The 18,853-nt window shown below is 37.0% G+C and overlaps 1 protein-coding gene across 1 annotated transcript in view; it reads right to left on the bottom strand.

The window, feature by feature from the left end:
* Positions 1–18,853, bottom strand: part of EVC2 (EvC ciliary complex subunit 2) — a 75,712-nt gene that overhangs the window by 1,706 nt on the left and 55,153 nt on the right. The window contains 5 exon segments of the mRNA XM_065060464.1: positions 198–299; positions 1,165–1,358; positions 7,981–8,068; positions 9,514–9,725; positions 11,921–12,148. Coding sequence (XP_064916536.1) covers positions 198–299; positions 1,165–1,358; positions 7,981–8,068; positions 9,514–9,725; positions 11,921–12,148 — 824 coding nt within the window.

Here is an 18,853-nt window from a genome sequence, read left to right as displayed (position 1 = left end):
TGTGTAAATATCCTGTAGGAAACAGGCACCAAATGGCAGAACAGTGTCAGAAAATACATATTTATGAACACGTATTTACTGGTTTCTAATAGATACAAGGGAAACCTTTACAGCTGAAATGAAGTATAAAAACAAACAAATTGACCCACCAAAAAAACAAAAAAAACCCAACACGTTTCTTCCTCTTTTCTCCCTACCTCTCTCTTCTCTTGTTTAGATAAGGGATCTTTTCCAAACTTCTGTTTATCAGATCTTGCCTTACTTTGTTCTCCAGCGCTTGCCACAACTCTTTGTTCCTCCTGAAGGAGCAGTAAAGAAAAAAAATTCCCAGCAGCAAATCCCCAAATATACACACACTTTCCTCCCCTTTCCAATTTAAACTACCAAAACCATGACAGTAATACAATTAATACAGTCAGTAAAAGCATTCAAGGATTGCTGTTGTCCTGCCACAATTATTTAGATCAGGCTAGATCACACCTCAGCATTGTCCCAAGGACCCTCATCTATTCCTTGACAACTCACACCTGACAACCAGATGCCCCAGTGCTACAACATCAGCTTTTCTCCCCATGTCATGGCAGGGAGCTGGGAGCGGGGTCCAGAGCACCTCTCTGTGTTCATTTGCTGTTAACTGGGACAAACTGGAAGGATGAAGGTTCTGAGAGACTACCTGTCTGTGCGTAAAGGACAAAGCAGTGGCCACTTGTGACTTTAGTAATGAACTACAAAGGGACAGGCAGCTGCAAGGTTGAAACTTCCATTATTAGAAAGGAGGATCTCCGTTACATCTTCAGGAGCTACAGACACCTGAAATCTAGTGTGCTATGAATACTGTAAATACAAAAAGCTGGAAGGAAAATATTTTAACAAACTCCAATTAAAGTCAACAGAAACAATTATCAAAGCAAGATTTATAAATTCACAAGATAATAGTTTAGTTCATAAAGTTATAGAATGTATTAACTCTTCATCCATTTAATATAGTTAAAATATTTCACAAAACAAGGTAGCAGTTTCAAAGTATTTTTATCCACAAAAATATTTCAAAAAGGAAACTGTGATTTTTTTCTATTGTTGTCAATCTTCTTATCCAGCAAATACATATACATGTAAAGCAATAATCTTCTCGTGCAATGGTCTACCAAAAGATATCACACTTACCTTTTCTTACAGCTGCCAGACTCAGCTGCATTACTGTCACTTTCAGCAACACCATCTGAATATTTACTGATGGAATCGAGGACAGGAAGAATGTCACTTTGTGAGCTGGAGGGAAGCAACAAGTTCAGGATCCTGTGCAACACGCTTGTTGGTACCCTTGTCAGTTTGGCTAAATAACCAGTCAGTCGGAGCTCCTACGGGATTAATGAGCAGAAGACAGATAAATTGGAAATTTAAAAAGTGTTAGTGAATTTTAATTACTATCATTAAAAATCATTCATTATAAAAACAAAAAATATTATTGAAAATCATGTTATTGGTAACAGTTCTGGCGCCAAGTGGTCATAATCCCACATTCACTGTTTCTGCCCACATCAGCCCATATATATTACAGCTGTCCATTTCATTCTGCATAAAGGCAATATAAATATTAAACAAACAGTTGATCTTTGAGTATGTGGTTACGGAATGTACTTGCTGCCCTTCAGTCTGAAAAAATCACAATGAAACCATATTCTAGCATGTGAGGTTTAGTTAATGTATAGATTGTACTATTATAAAGAAATCCTTTCAAGACAGCAATGAAGCGATTTGGCCTTCCTTGTTCTGTAAAATTAGGGGAAAAAAATCACCTCTGAAACCTAATGATGACATTTACAAGTTGCCATGGCTGAGCACTTAATTGTTCAGCCTCTCTTAACACCAGATTCCATGATAAGCTCAGAGAACAGCTTGCAACTTTTGTTAAGTGATGAAGGAAACATCTGGGTAGGTTTTTTGTTGTTGTTGTTTTTGTTTTGTTTTTCCAAATGTCCAAACGTCCTCTCTTTTTTGGCTCAAAGGTCAGTGATAAAGTATATTTTCATAGCCTTCAAATAGGTTAAGTTCAAATTTATTTGTTCCCAATCCACCAGCCCCATTTCCCACCCCCTCCAAACACCAAACCCCCATTGTTATTTTCTGCTCTGCCGTCAAAACTTCTGCATCCCCATGGCTGTTTCTGCAGATTTCTCCTGTGTATCAAATATGAAAAGTCTACAATATATGGAGAACTACGTGGAAAGAATGGAGTAGAGCAAATTAAAGTTTAATGCCAGAAAACTGCTCTTGTAGGCTATTCAAACCATAGAAGTATCTCAGGTAGCTGAAGTTAGGTAAGATGCGTGATATATTCAAGATGACTCACTACAGCTGAGTCACCTCCACCCTGTAGACCCTCCTATAAGCTACATCATACATGACGACTACAAAGTCCATGTCACATAAAAAACCCACAAGGTCCCACCACGCAGGAGGACAGCCAATTTCTTTATCCACAGTGGATTCAATTTGTCACAGCAAATGCTGAACTCTGCCTCTTTTGCATGACAAATTTTCAGAGGAGTGAATGCACTTTGGAGATCCTTTTATTAAGTGAATCTTCTTGGAAAGAAGGCATTTCATGAAAAGGATGCTCTATAAAGGACAATTCTTTCTGATAAATCCACATAAAAACAAACCAATCACCCCCACAACAGCCTTAACCCAAATTTAGACTGCCACACAAAATAAATAAATAACCATTTCCCAAGCAGAGAACTTGTTTCCAAAAGGCAGGAAAACCAGCCACTTCCTTAAGTTTCCTGAGCTCTTCAGTATTGTTATAGATTTTCCATGGAAACCACTGATATACCAGAAGGAACAAGAAAAAATCCTAAAATTGATGAGAGATTAGTAAATTGACGTGGTATCTAACACGTCCAACATTTTCACCCTAAACGGGTACCAAAGTTAGGTAAAAAAGATGTCTGTTCAGGTTACTTAAGGCAAGAAATTTGTTTCTTCTCTGGAGAGGAATGTAAATAAGAGCTTAAATCTTAATACAGACACGTGAGTTAAATTTCTATAGTTGTATATAGACTATGTTGTACTTTTGATTTTAAAAACTGTTCTTTATAGAAACATACAAAAAAACAACATTACATGAGAATAAAAATGACCATCTCTGTGACCTATTATGCCCTTTTTGGCTAAATGGTCTCAGGATCCTTAACTCAGTAATTTACATGCAGACGGTCAAGACATGACTTCAGTACTGCTTTCCTCTGCAATAGTTTCCTCTTTAAAATGTTCCTTTTCTCCACTCTGACCCTTACCTTTCTGCGCCAAGTATGATTTGGACTGACATGCAACCCTTAATGCGTTTCTAACACAGCAGAATTCACAATTAAGTAATCCTGCAAGGTGCCACAATGCTGTCAACAGTACTGAAAGTGGCACAGGTGCATCTAGCATATGCACAGCAAGGGCAGTGCTGATGTGTGAACATGCACCGGGGGTGAGCAGCACTTTCAGACACCCACAGCCACCCAGAAGTGTGACAGAGAAGTGAATGTGCATGCAAACACAGGAATAGTCACACTAGTCAGACCAAAAGCCCTACAGGGCGGGATGAGTGCGATTCTTCTGGTATATTATATGTTAAAGTACCACAAAGATTAGGAATTCACGTTTTTAATAACATCTAATGCTATATCATCACTGCCAATAACCTCATTTGTATTCTCTGAATTTGTCCAAAATAAAAATAGGAATGTATGAATTGTAGTTTACAAACAGCACAATTACTTTTAAATATTTGGACTGAGCAATATGTCTTTAAACGACTAATGCAAGAATCAACAAACTTGATCCTAATGTGCTGTTTCCACATGACAGTGTGCCTGAATCACCTTCTGTCTCTACAACGCAACTGGTGTAACCTGAAACATAACTACAAGCTTACTTAAAAGTAATTTCTCAGCCAGAGGATTATGATTCTGAACTCACTATCTTTCAAGCAAATCTCTTATTGACCTAGATCTGCTTCGATAAGGATGTAAGCTGAAACACAAAATGTAGGAAAGTAAACCTTACCTGGTTTTCCAGAAAGGGTTGCATCCACAGTTCTGAAAACTAGTCTAAAGGGGAAAACCCTCTTTAAATAAAAGGATGTGTGTAAGATACAGAGGTACCATAGCTTTAGTTTCCTAATACTTGCCAATATAACATGTTCTATAAATTTTAAGAAAACAAGGGGGAAAAAATATTTCAAAATCAATTCCCATACCAGCTCACAGGATAAGCAAATCCAAAAGGAGGAACATGTTACACTGTGAGCCTTAATAAATTAATAAATCACTCTCCTACTACACACAAAAAGTTGAATTAAAAGTAGTCAGGTCTCAAATTACTATACTATTATGCTTGTAGAGAACAGAAATTTTGTGTATCTACAGGGTAAATATGCACAGGTATATAGAATTTCAATAAAGTATGTCTCAGAATATCTCTGGGCTACACTTTACATGAATAAATATAAATAACAAAAACCCCAGGGGAATATCTAATGCATATTTATACAAATTAATTATTTATTTAGGGAATCACATAAAGCATAGTCCCCCAAGTATACACTGAACAGCGTGTCCAGTTTTTCAAGTGCAATGAGGTGACAGTGATACTTTTAAATCTCTGCCTTCAAGACATCAAAATCTGTAATTATCAAGAATCTTTGTTCACCTGCTAGGGTGCTAAGAGGACTGGATACTGTGAAAATTATGACATACACTGTTTGCATGCATCTGTGATCTTCAAAACAATTATTTTACCCTCTCAACTTGCAGAATATACCCCATGCTGCTCAGAAGCTCTTTCACAAAGTATCTGTGCCAAAGAAACTTAAACATCACAGGAAGACAAATTGTCAGCAAATTATGCAACATGGTTTATGTTCTATGCCACAATAATGTGCAAAACCAGGATATTCCTGGTTAGTCCTGGGCAGTCCAATAATAAATATGGTTAACACTTCCAAAAGAAGAAGAGCACTGCCTTTGAACTGAAATGCTAAGAAAAGAGCCAAGTTCTTTTATGATAAGATTCCCCTCAAAATGAAAAATTCACAGCCAGCAGCAGTTGCACTCAGCCACCAGGTTTGTCTCTCTTCTCGCCCACCAAGTCCTACATATCTGCTTCAGCATTCATCTTCCCATGCCACACATCATGAATTCCTGCCTTCCTGAGGGAGGTAGATGCTGAGGCTCTATCAGAGACAACGAAACTTGAGAGCAGCAGAAAAACATTTCACAACATCCTTTCCAAGCTAAGAACTCTTCTGCTGAGCAGCTGGCTTGTTCCATGCATCTTCTTCCTACCCTTCTATGTCCAGTAGTAAGAAGCTAAGAACCACAGTATGAGATTAATGCAGTCTTCATGCTCTCTTTTAAGAGTTCCCACTTAGCAGTGACTGTTTTTGCCAGCCTATTAAATTGCTAAATAAACACTCTATAAGGTCTCTTCAATTAGTTCAAGACTGCAAGGCAATAGAGGATTTAGAAGCATTGAAATTAAACTATGACAACGGTCTCCGTAGTGCTGATCTGGAGGAGTTTAAAGCCTTTAAAAGGGCCAGCATTTCTGGATGTAGCGTACTTTGTCAGATACAATGAACTAGGAAAAAAAAAACAACCCGACAGTATAAAAAAAGAATTCACAAGACTATGGTCCACAAAGACCAATGACTTATAGCACGGTAGTAGAGGGAAAGTTCAGCAAAGCCTAAAGGACCTTTCAAAGCATTTTCAATTTTTTTATCTGTTCTGATGTTTATTTTCCAGCGCTGTTGAATGGAACTTATTTTATCTCAGACTTATCTTACTTTCATCATATTCAACATTTATCTGAAGCACAGTATGTTTCAGCAAAATATCCACACAAGCCTGTGAACTCCTTACCTGTTTTACAAAAAAGTTGAACAGTACCAAAGATCATCTTTTCTCCTAGAAAACTGTACTGAAATCTTAAGCTATTAGACAAACCGTAACTACAAATGAGCAAATAAAGCCTCAATTTTAATACTGCCTCTGAAAAGCAGTATAGCTGTCACTGCCCACATCACCATTCCACAACTGAAGGAATAACTGAAAATAGTGGGTGACTGCCTCATCAGCATTATGCAAGTTATTTTAAAGGAGCATAAATGAATGAAGTTTAAAGTTATAAAGAAATAATCAGATAAAACCTCACCATCATGTGAATATTTACATCATAAGCACCCCACAAAGGCTTGCAGCAGAAATTTTCACCAGTGTCAGCAGAATGCTATTTTTGTGAACTTCCAATAAAATGTTAGGATAGCTACGTGCAGTTGGCCATGTGGGCAGAAAACAGTGAGAGGGAACTGAAGGCCAGAACAGAATTCAGCAGCACCTGACAGCCACATCCACTTACAACAACCCAAACTGTCAAAGTCAACAGGGTACCAAGCTGGTTTGAAATAAAAAATACAGTTGTGACAGGAGGCAGGGGGGAAATCAAAGAGGAAAATAATAAAACAAAAAAAACCAAAACAACAACAACAACAACAACAAAAAACACCAAACAACAAAAAACAAAAACAAAAACAAACAAACAAACAAACAACCCCCCCCACACACACACAAAAAAAAAACCCACAAAAAAATACACCACACAAAAAAAACCCCACAAACTAACAGAACATATAGCTTGGATTTAAAACTGGAAGGCTGGTAACACTGGTCATGACCTCCTCAGCAAACATCTTCAAATACTATACTTGCAAGACATAACAGAACAGGGGTTTGGTGTTTATATTATTATGCACAGGGAACAGGATGCTCTTGGAAAGCGTTAAGATGAGGTTTGAATTCCCAGTCTGCCTCATTTAATTCATTAGCACAAAGTGAGATCTGTTCCAGCACAGAACCGTAAGCATCAGGCTGGGAGATATTCAGAGGTAAGTCTCTTCCAGTGAGAGGACTCCACTCTGAATGCAACCCAAGTGTACTCACAAGAGGCAGAGATTGAAGCGACTACCACTATCCTGTGAGCTTTAGTGGTTCTTGATGCAAATTCCTTACTCAAATCAGAGTAAGGATCTGAAAATATGTGCTGCCTTCCAGGTGAATCTCCTAGCACAGGTGTATTATACAGGAATGTCACTCAAATCCATCATGAGACTGACCTCAAATAGACAACTAACTCAGGAGAGGATAAAGAGTTCAGAAAACTGAGCAGAAACAAGTTGAGACACAGGAAAAGAGGAGAGACTTTTAGTCTCAGTGGTCCCTCGGCTTGCTGGCCTCTGATGCTCCAATTTATGATACAGGTGACTGCAAGCACTCCTGTCCCCAAGAGGTAAGATACTTGGATGTGAAAAGCTGCAACACTTTAGTTTCTTTTCTGAAATTCAGTACGTATCTCAACCAAGGTCTGTAGATAAAATTCTAGGACAACAGAGATTCATTTTTAATGCCTTTAGTGGCCTTGACAGGCAGCCAACAGGTAGGAAATTACCTGAAGAGGTGATCTTCTTTTCAAAAACAATATAAGTAACAATACCAGAAAATTTAACTAGCGGTCCTTCTATCATTTAGTTTTGTGACATGATCAATGCAAAACCTTTCTAACACTGATTGAAGCCTAAACAAACCCCTTGTCTCATTACATGAAAAATCAGACTGTAAATCTGTCTGTAAATCAAAAATTTAGGCAATTTAGTTGTCTCACAGAATAAGATGCAATAGGACAACCCCCGGGAAGGATTTGTAAGTGAACAAAAAGAAGTATAATTCGGTAAAATTCAAAAGGCTTAAAGTAGGTCAGAATTAACTGAAGTGAATGATAATACAGGCTGCAAACACCAGAACTGGTAGTGACTATTAGCAGAACTGTGTCCAAATACATCTGTAATGGTTCCCAAAAAAAGCAAGAAAAGCTGATTTCCAGATACAGCTGTAATTTAAACTTGGATGCTTTGTTCAATTTCATGCTTACCTGATTATAAAGTGCCAAAAATGCATCCATTTCTATATTTTCCAAGCGATCTTCAAGCACTGCACAATTCCACTGTTCATCTCTCAAGCTGAAGTGAAAGACAGAATTAACATTGAAATATTTCCAGGCCAAATGACTGTGTTATAAGAAACAATATTTGAAAGTCAGCAATTCAGGAAGCATATCTTTCTGTCAGACAAGTTGGGTGAGCAGCATAACCTCAAAAATATGCCAACTTCTCCTTTCTCCTCTGAGCCACCAAGCAAACATTAGAGCAGAATCTAAGGCTATGTTCTTTCATACAATTCAAATCTAGAGTTGGTCCAAAGCAACACGATTCAACCTTTCCCCATCCTCCTCTTTAAATCTCATCACCACGCTTTATGCTGAGATGCAGATCTTTTTGTTGCTGGAATATAATAGCCAACAATTAACTTCCTCTCTACTGGTGATTTTTTTTTTCTTTCTGGAGCAAATCATGAAGACATCCAGATGTCATTTGAGAAAAGTACAGAACTTGTTCCTTCTCTTATGTTTTCTGGTAATTAGTAAAGACTAGTGGCAGTGTCTTTGAAGGCTTCACTGATCTATCTCTACAGTAGTATCCACATTCCAGTAACCTATCTGCTCGTCTAGTGACTCTTCACCTCTGCAACAGGAGAGTCATTAACCTACACAGAGTAGAGTTCCAGTCCTTTCAGAATTAAAACAGAGTGCAATAAGTCCACTCAAAGCCTATCAAAGCCATTTTTAACATATGAATTGTTCCATGAAAAGCCCTCTTTGTAATGGAAAGAACCCTCTCAGGATCTTACAAGGATCTTGAAATGTGACAGGCTTTTACTATCGTGCAATACACATGCAAATGTGTAATACAATACTTTGCAATTTTGCAAATTATCACCTATTTTTGCTTGCCAACCTCCACAAGACAAGTATTTTTATATATCTCCCAAGAGGCTTGCTGTTGTTGTCACTGATATCTTCATCTAAAAACTGGGCAGGGAAAAGTGAAATTGAGCCTGTCTCTGAAGAAGAGTTTCTATATCCCATAAAAATGGTTGTGTGACAGGTAATTCAGCCTACAGGGAATGTAGGAATCTTCCCTACTGGAGATGGGAATTCAATCTAAATTGTCTCAGCTACTTCTCCTGACCCCAGCAGATAAAGTTTCTTTGAAGCCCCGACCTATCTTCTTGAGAGATGAAGGAACAGAATTAAAATTCTTTTCCTCCTTGCTGCGAAGGAGTATTGCTATTTTTCCCCTGTCCCCATCAATAAATGGTGATTGCCATACAAGACACCACAATCTATATGTAACTAAGTTATTATTATTTCATTTTTCTCAGTTAATATTCCCAAGACTACTCAGTTATGCTCTGGGCCACATCACAAAAATGCAGTGTACAAACACAGATGTATAGTCCCTCCCCAACACAGCAGAACATTTAGCCGGCTGTTTGTCTATGAGATTTTACGGTCTATATATAAGGACTGCAGTAACTTAGTAAAACCTGAAACCAAAGCACTTACCTTTGCTGGTGCAGATTTATAAACTGCCTACATTTATTCATGGCCTGTCTTAGCAGAACTGTCACCTGTCTGTCTGCATTCGTTTCCACAGCTTCACTTGAGAGTCCCAATCCATCCGGTGTCCACCTCTGCCTACTCATTAGATGCTGCTGCTGCGCTGACTCCTTATGCAACATCTCATGCTCCAGCTTCCTGCCAAGTTCTTCAACCTCCTGGAGATTGAAAACATGTAATGATAAAAAAATCATACTTTAACTTGGAAAAACAGATTTCTTCTGGAGTGAAGAAAATAGATGCTATCAGAATTTCTTATATGAGTTTATTCATTTCTCATTCTACCCAGACACTTGCAGTCATTACACTTTCCAATTCAGCGTATGGCTTCAGTAAACATGACTGGCATGCTATGAATATCAGAACAATGCTGAAAGATATGAGTCAATTTTCATAGTGCTAAAGGTCAATGCTCTTTGAAATGTTCCACTATAGAGGACATCTAGAAAGCACATTACCAGCATTGCTGAGATCCAAACAAAAGAATGGCACCATTAGGATTCACCTATCAGCTGCATAAAGCCACTGAAACAGCCTAAGAAACTCAGACTGACTAGTTTTAGTTATACTGAATCAACACCTAATATCATAGATGTTTGAAGTTAAGATAATAAACCAAATTTAGCGTGACAAAATTACGGTTAAAATACAGTGCTCTAAAAATCAAAGGGTTAAAACCCAAAGTCTTAAGTGAACTAGATCCCTCATACCAAATAGCTCTCTTTGGTCAAAGAGTCAAACTAGACATCAGACGGAAGGCTTCATATTCCAGTCTTCCAATGTCATTGTTGTCTGACCTTGAGCTTTAAGTTGCTTAATATCTCAGTGCCCTAATTCCAATTTGTACCTTGGAGAAAATGCCAAATTTTAAACTTCCTCCACCCCAAGACCTATATTCAGACTGGATTCATTGCAGCACGGCATCTCTAAGCGTCTGCTCCCCGTTAAGCAAGATTTAACACTGGAGCTTAGATCCACTCTCTTAACAATGAATATTAAATTGTTATCTCCAAGGAGATGATGCAAATTCACAGCCAGATATGTTTGTTTCACAAATTGGCAAAATTATCACTGATGTCATCAGCATTAGGAAATACAATCTGATACATTAGTTTTAAAGCAACAGGTGTTAAAATTTGCCAGCTTCTTGAACCAGAGTTGGTCAAAAACACAGCAAGAGAGAGAGGTTTGATCACCAGGAAACCAGCCCTATAAACCAAGCCTAACAGGCACTTGAAACAATGCCTAAAATATTTTTCCCCAAAACAGGACTCAACTTAGTTCTTACACAGTGGATAAATAATCCAGTGTTAGCTACTCTAGGTCTCTCTTCTGCCTCTCCTTCAATTCTTTTTCTTCGTCTCTTCGAGGACAAAGAAGCTAAATCAACTCTTTGCAGATCCCCCTTACACTTACTGCATAACTTAATCTGGAATTAGTGTTTTTTACTTTTTAATACTCCTTCTACATACCAGTTTCACTATTTACTAAAGATTTAATACGAATGTAAGCAAAACTAGAAGTATATAAGCATTCTAACTGCCATCCTAAGTGAAACTCTGCAGAGATGACAGCCTTAAAATTTAACCCGGAGTCTTCACAGCAATAGCTATCTAATGATGACCTCTAGCTAAGAGCTTTTGCTCTTAAAAACCCATTTTGTTTGTTCTACTCCAGTGCTCTCCCAAGCCTCACTTGGATGGTTGCAAATAGCAGATGTAAAAAAAAGAAAAAAAAAAAAAAAAAATCCTTATGAATACTGAGCACTGAAGTATTAAAAAAGGATTAGAAAACTGGCACACACCAAGTATGTAATGAATACAATGAAGGGAAGAGGCTTTTCCAAAGTTGCTACTATTTGAACCATATGAGCATGCTTGGAGATAGATAGATTTAGATAGATAGATTTATATATAATCTTTAAAAACTCAATGACTGAAGCATATCATGTGGTTATGGATTTTATCGTATGGATAACATCATGACATGAATAATTTTGTAACACAGTCATGACAACTTACACACCACCCCAGGCATGACTCACAATTAATTTCCCATTGTCTTCCTTGCAGTCAATAAAACTTTAATATTAATTACCCACCAAAATACTGCTCTTTCTGACTGTAGATCTCCAGATGCTGCTATAATAAAAATATGCAATCTTCCCTGGCTCTAATACTTTCCTTCTCTTTATTTCTTCTACTGAGTGCACTATAGTGCACATAATGACAGAAATAAAAGGCTGGACCATCAGGCACTGCAAACCAGCCCACCTAAATCAAAGTCAAATAAACTACTGTGAGAGTTGCTGTCTCCTAACAGGAATTTTCCTTTTCACAGCTTCATTACTTACAGGATTATGTGCTTCTAAAATCTGAATACATTCCAATTTTGACAGGGTTTTTGACGTGCTCAGTTGTTCAAAGAGCAAAGCTTGTACACTTATGACAGCAGTATACAGCTCCAACATTCTGTTTTTTTTAACAGTCTTTCGAAAAGCTAAAGCAGTAATATACTCTCCAAGTTTATCTTCCAGATCATGCATCTGACACTCTTTCTCAAGCAGCAAATTGTGTTTAACCTGAAAGATACCAAACCACAAAAGGTAGCAAGATTAACAGGTAGGCTCATGATTTTACTACCCTGTAATTAACAAGCAGGACTTATAACAGCAAACAAATCAATGTTGTTATCTTATAATGTACTAAATTGTTTTTAAAAGTGCTTTTAACATTAAATTCCAGCTTTTGCAGTGATTAGGTGATCAAAAAAGTATTACAGTCAGGTCAGATACTTCAAAGAGATCAGACTTTGTTTTAGGGCAGTCATAACTTTAAGTACTAACCTAAAATAGAGGATCTATATAATTTTTAATATAATAAAAGTAAAAAATTAGTAATATAAATAAACTTATACTTACCTATGCGATTGGTTATACTGAAAGATAAAATACAACCTTACTTTTAGCAAAAATGCAAAATTTATAGAAAGACTGTATTTAGTTTCAAATTGGCAAGTGTCAATTGATATTGACCAATGAAATTAAACCTACTATTCTTTAAGCAAATAACCAAAAATTCTTCTCTATAAAAAAAAAGTTAAACCGTAAATCAAGAGTCTACTGGTAATGGATTTCAAACAGGATTAAAACTGGATTGAATGGACATCAAACAGGATTAAATCAAAATGATTTAACTCAATAACTCTGTTGCTGCCACACGTCTGACAGGACATCCACCAAAACTATCCAAGGCTGAAAGGCACATACAAGCACATGATCACATGCAATGTGATTGATGAGTTCTCCATGCTGTACCACTGACATTCACAGCCAGTGATATTGCTGCTGTGACCATTTTTCTGCCAGACAATGTGGACAGTAGTTAGCTGCAATTACCCTCTTCAGTTACTTCCATCTGAGCTTGTCACTCTAAGCTCCCTTTCGAAGGGAAATTTCCTTTTCAAAGGAAAGGAAAGGGAACTTTTCAATATATTTCCTATCCTAAAAAATGTGTTTCCACTGACATATAACTGTGGATGTCTAGGTTAGACATTGATGTATACACTATATATCTAACATTTGGGTAGCTGAACCTTCAAAGATGGTAAACAATTTTCAGTTTGGTTTTATTCTCTCACCCTGTACTATCCACACAGGCCCAAAAACTGGACTGTAAGAAAGAGAGGACACAGAGATAACGCACATACAACCATGAGAGCTCCAACTCCACTATTTGGCGTTGGTATCAACCACTGCCCTACACAATATGTTTAGAATTAAACTCAGCACAGGAACAGCCCATCTGTACACTACTGGCACCAGAGTGCAGGGTTTCTCCTCTCTCCATCTCTAAATTCTCTTTTGGTCCTGACGAAACTAATCTGACAGGTTTCACAGAATACACACACACACAAAGTTTCCAGAAATCAGCATTTTCAGGAGTTTCGAGTATTAAGTATTTTAACAGCAATGCTCAAATAACTGCTGCCTGTGACAAAATCGAAGAACTGCAGCCAAAACTTTTAAATAAGTTTTGTTTAAGGTTATTATCACTGTGGTACTGGAGAGCAGGTACTCACACTTGTATTCTATAGAAAAGTATTTATCTCATCAAGTTGGGCCTCTCTCTTAAAGGACAGGCAGTGATGAACATCCCTATTTAATTGAGATCCCTACACGGTTAGGATCTTAGCATGGCAGGAATCCTGTGGTATGCCTTTACACACAGTCTTAATCTCTCTACAGTTTCACCAGTCTACAAAATAAGAATAATAAAGACCAATAATATTTGCCCTGCAATTGTGAACACCACCACTATAAAGGTGAACTGTAGTCTTCACACACTGTATGGCTTCCCATTGGCACAAGACTTGGTTTTGCCCCTCAGAATATCTTTTGCACAAATAGAGATGTATATATACAAATACACAAGATGTATATATACAAATACACAAGATATTAAAACCTTATTAGCTTTATATTCACGCTAATCAGAATTTCACATTATTGACTCTGTTCACCATTAACTTTAAAGGAGCATTTAAGGAGACTTCCACCAAGTTATAAGAATCCAAAGATAATAAATATGTAACATGATGCCCATTAATTTTCTCTGGAAATCTTATTGATAAGAGACCTGCTAACAGCGATTGTGTCTCACACAAATTCTATTATCTAGCAGATAGAGCTAAATTTAAAATGCGATTTGGAACCAAATATGCTTGCAATATTTGCACGCTCATGCGATATTCTCCAAAGTCTCCATTACATCATTTGGAATGTCCTTGAACATAAGAAATGGAAGGTTACCTTCAGAAAATATTTCCACTAATATGAACTAAGCCAATTATAAGACAAGAGTAAGGAATCATCCTACAGACACAAAGTAGAGGCAAGATTCATTTCCTTGATATTTTTAACAAATTTCCGTGTGAAAAGACAGACATTGTCTCTCAGCTTTACTGTTAATCTAACAAATCAATTTGGATAATGTACGTGTGAAACTCTAAATAATAAGTAAGCATACAGGTTACAAATAAACATATGGGATATTTGGGTTAGGATGAGAATTCAGCTCAGAGATCATACTGGAAATACGGTGAGCAAAATGCTAAAAACCAAGCTGTTATTTTGGAATGCATGAGGAGAAATTTCCAGTGAAAAGCAAAACAGACAGCCAAAATCAGGAGTTTATGGAAAAAGAGCTGAGCTGCTTTCCAGTACTTGTAAAAAAAAAAAAAAAAAAAGAGATGACATTTACCTTAGGACAGATCCAGAAATATCCATTTCTTGTTTCTATGTTTCAGTTTTGAATAGGAAAAAATTCAATAATAATATTAGTAATAGCAATATATTTTTATATATCTTCTACATTATTTGCAGGCAGGCAAGAAACCTATTAAAGTGAATCTGAGGCATTTTGCTTTCTGTAGCCTGTGCACACAACTAATTTCTCAAATGCAACTCAAGTTTTTGTTCTAAAAGGGATGTTGAATTAATTGTGATGTCCTCAAAAGCAATAAGCAATTTTCAGAGCTGTATTATCCAACTGTCTAATTTTTTAAAGTCTCAGTTGCGAAGTTACCATTGACTTGTCCTCACCCCTCTTTTCAGCAGTGAAAGTTGTTGTACTCTTAGGTGAGAGAACAGAATAGAAGTGAGGCCTTAGCAGTAAAACAGACATGTTAACAAATACCAGAAGAAATAGCTTCTAAAGGAAGGCAAGGAATTTATTTCCGATTCACTCAGCCACTTAACACTTCAATAACAACAGCTGCTGCCTAGCAAGTTTTTCAGGGAGATGCTTCACTACAGCAGACATCACTTTAAGGGGCGATGTATGTTAGAAACAAGCCAGGCTGGACAAATAATGCCACAGGTCACCTTTCAAAAATTTGGCAATGTTCAGTTTTGAGTTTACTTAAAAGCAGGAAAATGCAGACAGATGAGAACAATCAACATTTTTGTTGCAAGAGACTAAATGCTTTATATATCTTCTTTACAATAGTACCTATTCAAGGAACAGGAAAAAAAATAATCAAGTACACTTACCTGACTAGAAGGAAACAGGCCTATTTTCAAAAAGACTTATGCTTTAAGTCTATGTAATGCTCCCTGTTCAATGTATTAAGGCAGCTTCTTAACTAACAGAAATTATTGCAACACTACTAGCTTGAGTGAGTTATGACTACATGCACACAATGAGGAGCTTGTTCTTCTTTTCTTCCAGCTTTTGTTTACATGTCTAAGATACTGACTGCCAGAGTGCACACATTTTTATGATATCTCAAAAAAGGGGAAAAATATATGCTTGAGGTATGATTTGTTTTATATGACACAAAATTAGTAAATAATATCTGAAGGTTGCCTTCATGGTCTAGGAACAGGATGTGCTACAAACCTTTAGAATGTAGACTAAAACAATCACACAAATATTTTGACAGGTATGCGCACACAACTAAATTGAAAGTGTGCTTCTTTCTTCACAGGAGGCTCAGTTTCAGACACAATGTTTTTAAATTAATTACATATATATATGAAATCTGGGGATGGATAAATGAATAATGAATAGATGAATGACTAAAGGAGAGATGACCTTTACTGTAAGTTTGAACCCATTAAAATGAATAAGGATGGAAATGCAGTTTGACAACTCAAGTTCACTTATAAGGAGACACAAGAATGTGTATCTTAATTGCAGCTGAATTCAAAGGCAAAGAGATGCCACTGATGACAGAAACACTTATACTTTTGTCAAGGACTTCGTATAACAGATGTTTATACAATACGTTCAGTATATTTCATGAATCTTAAGATTTGCGGCCCAAACTGCAAAACTAGATACTATCTGGATATTACAAAGCATGAAGTCATATGTGAAGTGTGCCCAAATACGAGCGATGGAATGCTTCTCCTATGAAGAAAGGCTGAGAGAGCTGGGGTTATTCAGCCTGGAGAAGAAAAGGCTTGAGGGAGACCTTATTGTGGCCTTTCCGTACTTAAAAGGGGCCTATAAAAAAAAATGAGGACAAATTTTTTACCAGGGCCCATTGCAATAGGACAAGGGGTAATGGTTTTAAACTAGAAGACAGTAGATTTAGACTAGAGATAAAGAAGAAATTTTTTTTACACTGTGGGTGGTTAAACACTGGCCCAGATTGGCCAGGGAGGTGGTGGATGCCCCATCCCTGGAGACATTCAAGGTGAGGCTGGACCAACCTGATCTAGTTGAAGATGCCCCTGTTGCAGAGGTTTTGGACCAGATGACTTTTAAAGGTCACTTCCAACCCAAACCATTCTATGCGAACGATGTTCAGCTTTATTATTCAGAAGCTATTGAACATCATACAGTAAAGTAACTGCTCTTAACCAAACATAATGTTGTATTACTGAGCTGGTACTAACTATCCATCCTGGACACCAGAGTTTCTTTCTTCCTCCTGTCAGCTCTGAAATCACAGCTCTGCAAGCAGGAATACATTTGTGAAAAATCAAAGCTTGCAGGTAGACCTGACTTCAGTGTGACATAGAAGGTGATTTCAGAAAAAGCTGGATCAAATATTGACTACAAACTAAATTAGAAACTAATTATAAATTAATATCACCCGGCCATTCTTGAAGCCTTTTATCACACCAAACAGAAGACTGTAAAATACTGCTTGATATTGTACTATTTGACATAATATTGTTGGAATGTCAAACTGCTTTGGCTATGATTAACCTACTCTTGTAGGTCTGAACATTTGCTGCTGATTCCACCTGAAACATGCAAACTACACAAAAAAAATGCCAGTGCTGTAAATGCACTATTATTAGTCCATTGCTTGAAAGCACTGACTTCTAAATTCCATGTTCAGTTCAGACTAAATGCTAAATAGTGTTGTCTCAGTCCTAAATATTACAAATAAATGGAATAATCTCAAAATGTACTTGATAACCTGCAACCTCAAAGACATTTTTCATTCAAGTATTGTGTTTTTTTTTTTAAAGCACAGCAGCGAAAATAGACTAAAGAATGACAGTATTTTTATCATTGTGTTTCTTCTGAGATAGGTAACTACTATTTCAGAAAGGAACAGCTACTTCCTCACACGCAAGACAGCTCAAAACAGCCACGAAACACAAAAGAAGTAGATATAGTCTGCTTTTGAAGATCTTCACAGCAAGGTTAATGATTACTCTCAGGTGCTCTAAGACTCAAACTTCTTGCCATGGCCTCTCAGCTCACTACCTCCTGTCTATGAGTTGCTCTTCTCTGTCATGCCTGTTTTACAGTATTACAAAACACATTCCACTGCTGCTTTCCTAAGCATTAACAGGAAAACATTTTACAGCCATCCTGTAGCAAGACAGAACCCACGACACGATATGAAGTCTGCAGCAGTGAAGGTAGAAGAAATACCACGGGCTGTATTGCTCCATCATCTCTTTTCCCTGCCTTGAATTGGCTGTGCAACTTCAGATGGGTAATTGAGTAAGATGATAAAAGCATTCAAATTAATGCAAAATTTAGAAGAATAAGATTCTAAATGAAGAACGAGGTAACGAACTGCAACAGCCAAACACTATTTCTGTAATCAACATAAAGTTTATTGCTTATACTTCTGTGTCCTAACAATAATGTCTGAATTGATGATGTTTCTTAACAATAGTTTAGCTTCCTCACTGGAAAAACCCAAAGCAATTGGCTATTTGTAACTACAGTGCAGCCATACAATTAGAACAACAACAGGTATGCCAGATGGTGCATATAAAACTGAAATAATGAGGCTCAGAGAAGCTAACTTTACGATATTAAAGAAAGATTCTAACAATACTGTAAGGAAATATTCACATCAAACAAGTATTCGGTACTTTTTGTAACATAAGGCCTTAGCCCATACTCCATTGTGTTTTCAAGTAACAGTACAAAAAAAAAAAACCAAAAAACTATATCTTGGAGATCAGGGCATTAGGTATTGAAGCCAAAAGCTTAAATGCCTCCATTAAAGGATTAAAGCACTCTTGGACCAGAGTTATTAAATTATTATAGAGTGCTAGAACACAGCCACTTGATGCATTCTTGCCTAAGAACCTGCTCCCACTTTCAAAGACTGGGTGCTGGACTAGAAGGATGTTTGCTTTCATCATCTGCAACCAATACTAACAATATGTTGCTTTCACATAAAGAGAAATTATTTCTGAATGAACATATTGACCCAGTATTTTTCATTCCTCAGGATACAAGTATAAAAAGCACAGGAAAGAGGTGTAAAACCAGATTTTTGTCCAATTTGTACTAAAATT

This window comes from Columba livia, chromosome 4 (assembly GCF_036013475.1).
Source record: "Columba livia isolate bColLiv1 breed racing homer chromosome 4, bColLiv1.pat.W.v2, whole genome shotgun sequence".
Classification (NCBI taxonomy): domain Eukaryota; kingdom Metazoa; phylum Chordata; class Aves; order Columbiformes; family Columbidae; genus Columba; species Columba livia.
The sequence above is the reverse complement of the archived record's forward strand: the minus strand, read 5'-3'. Positions and strand labels throughout refer to the sequence as shown.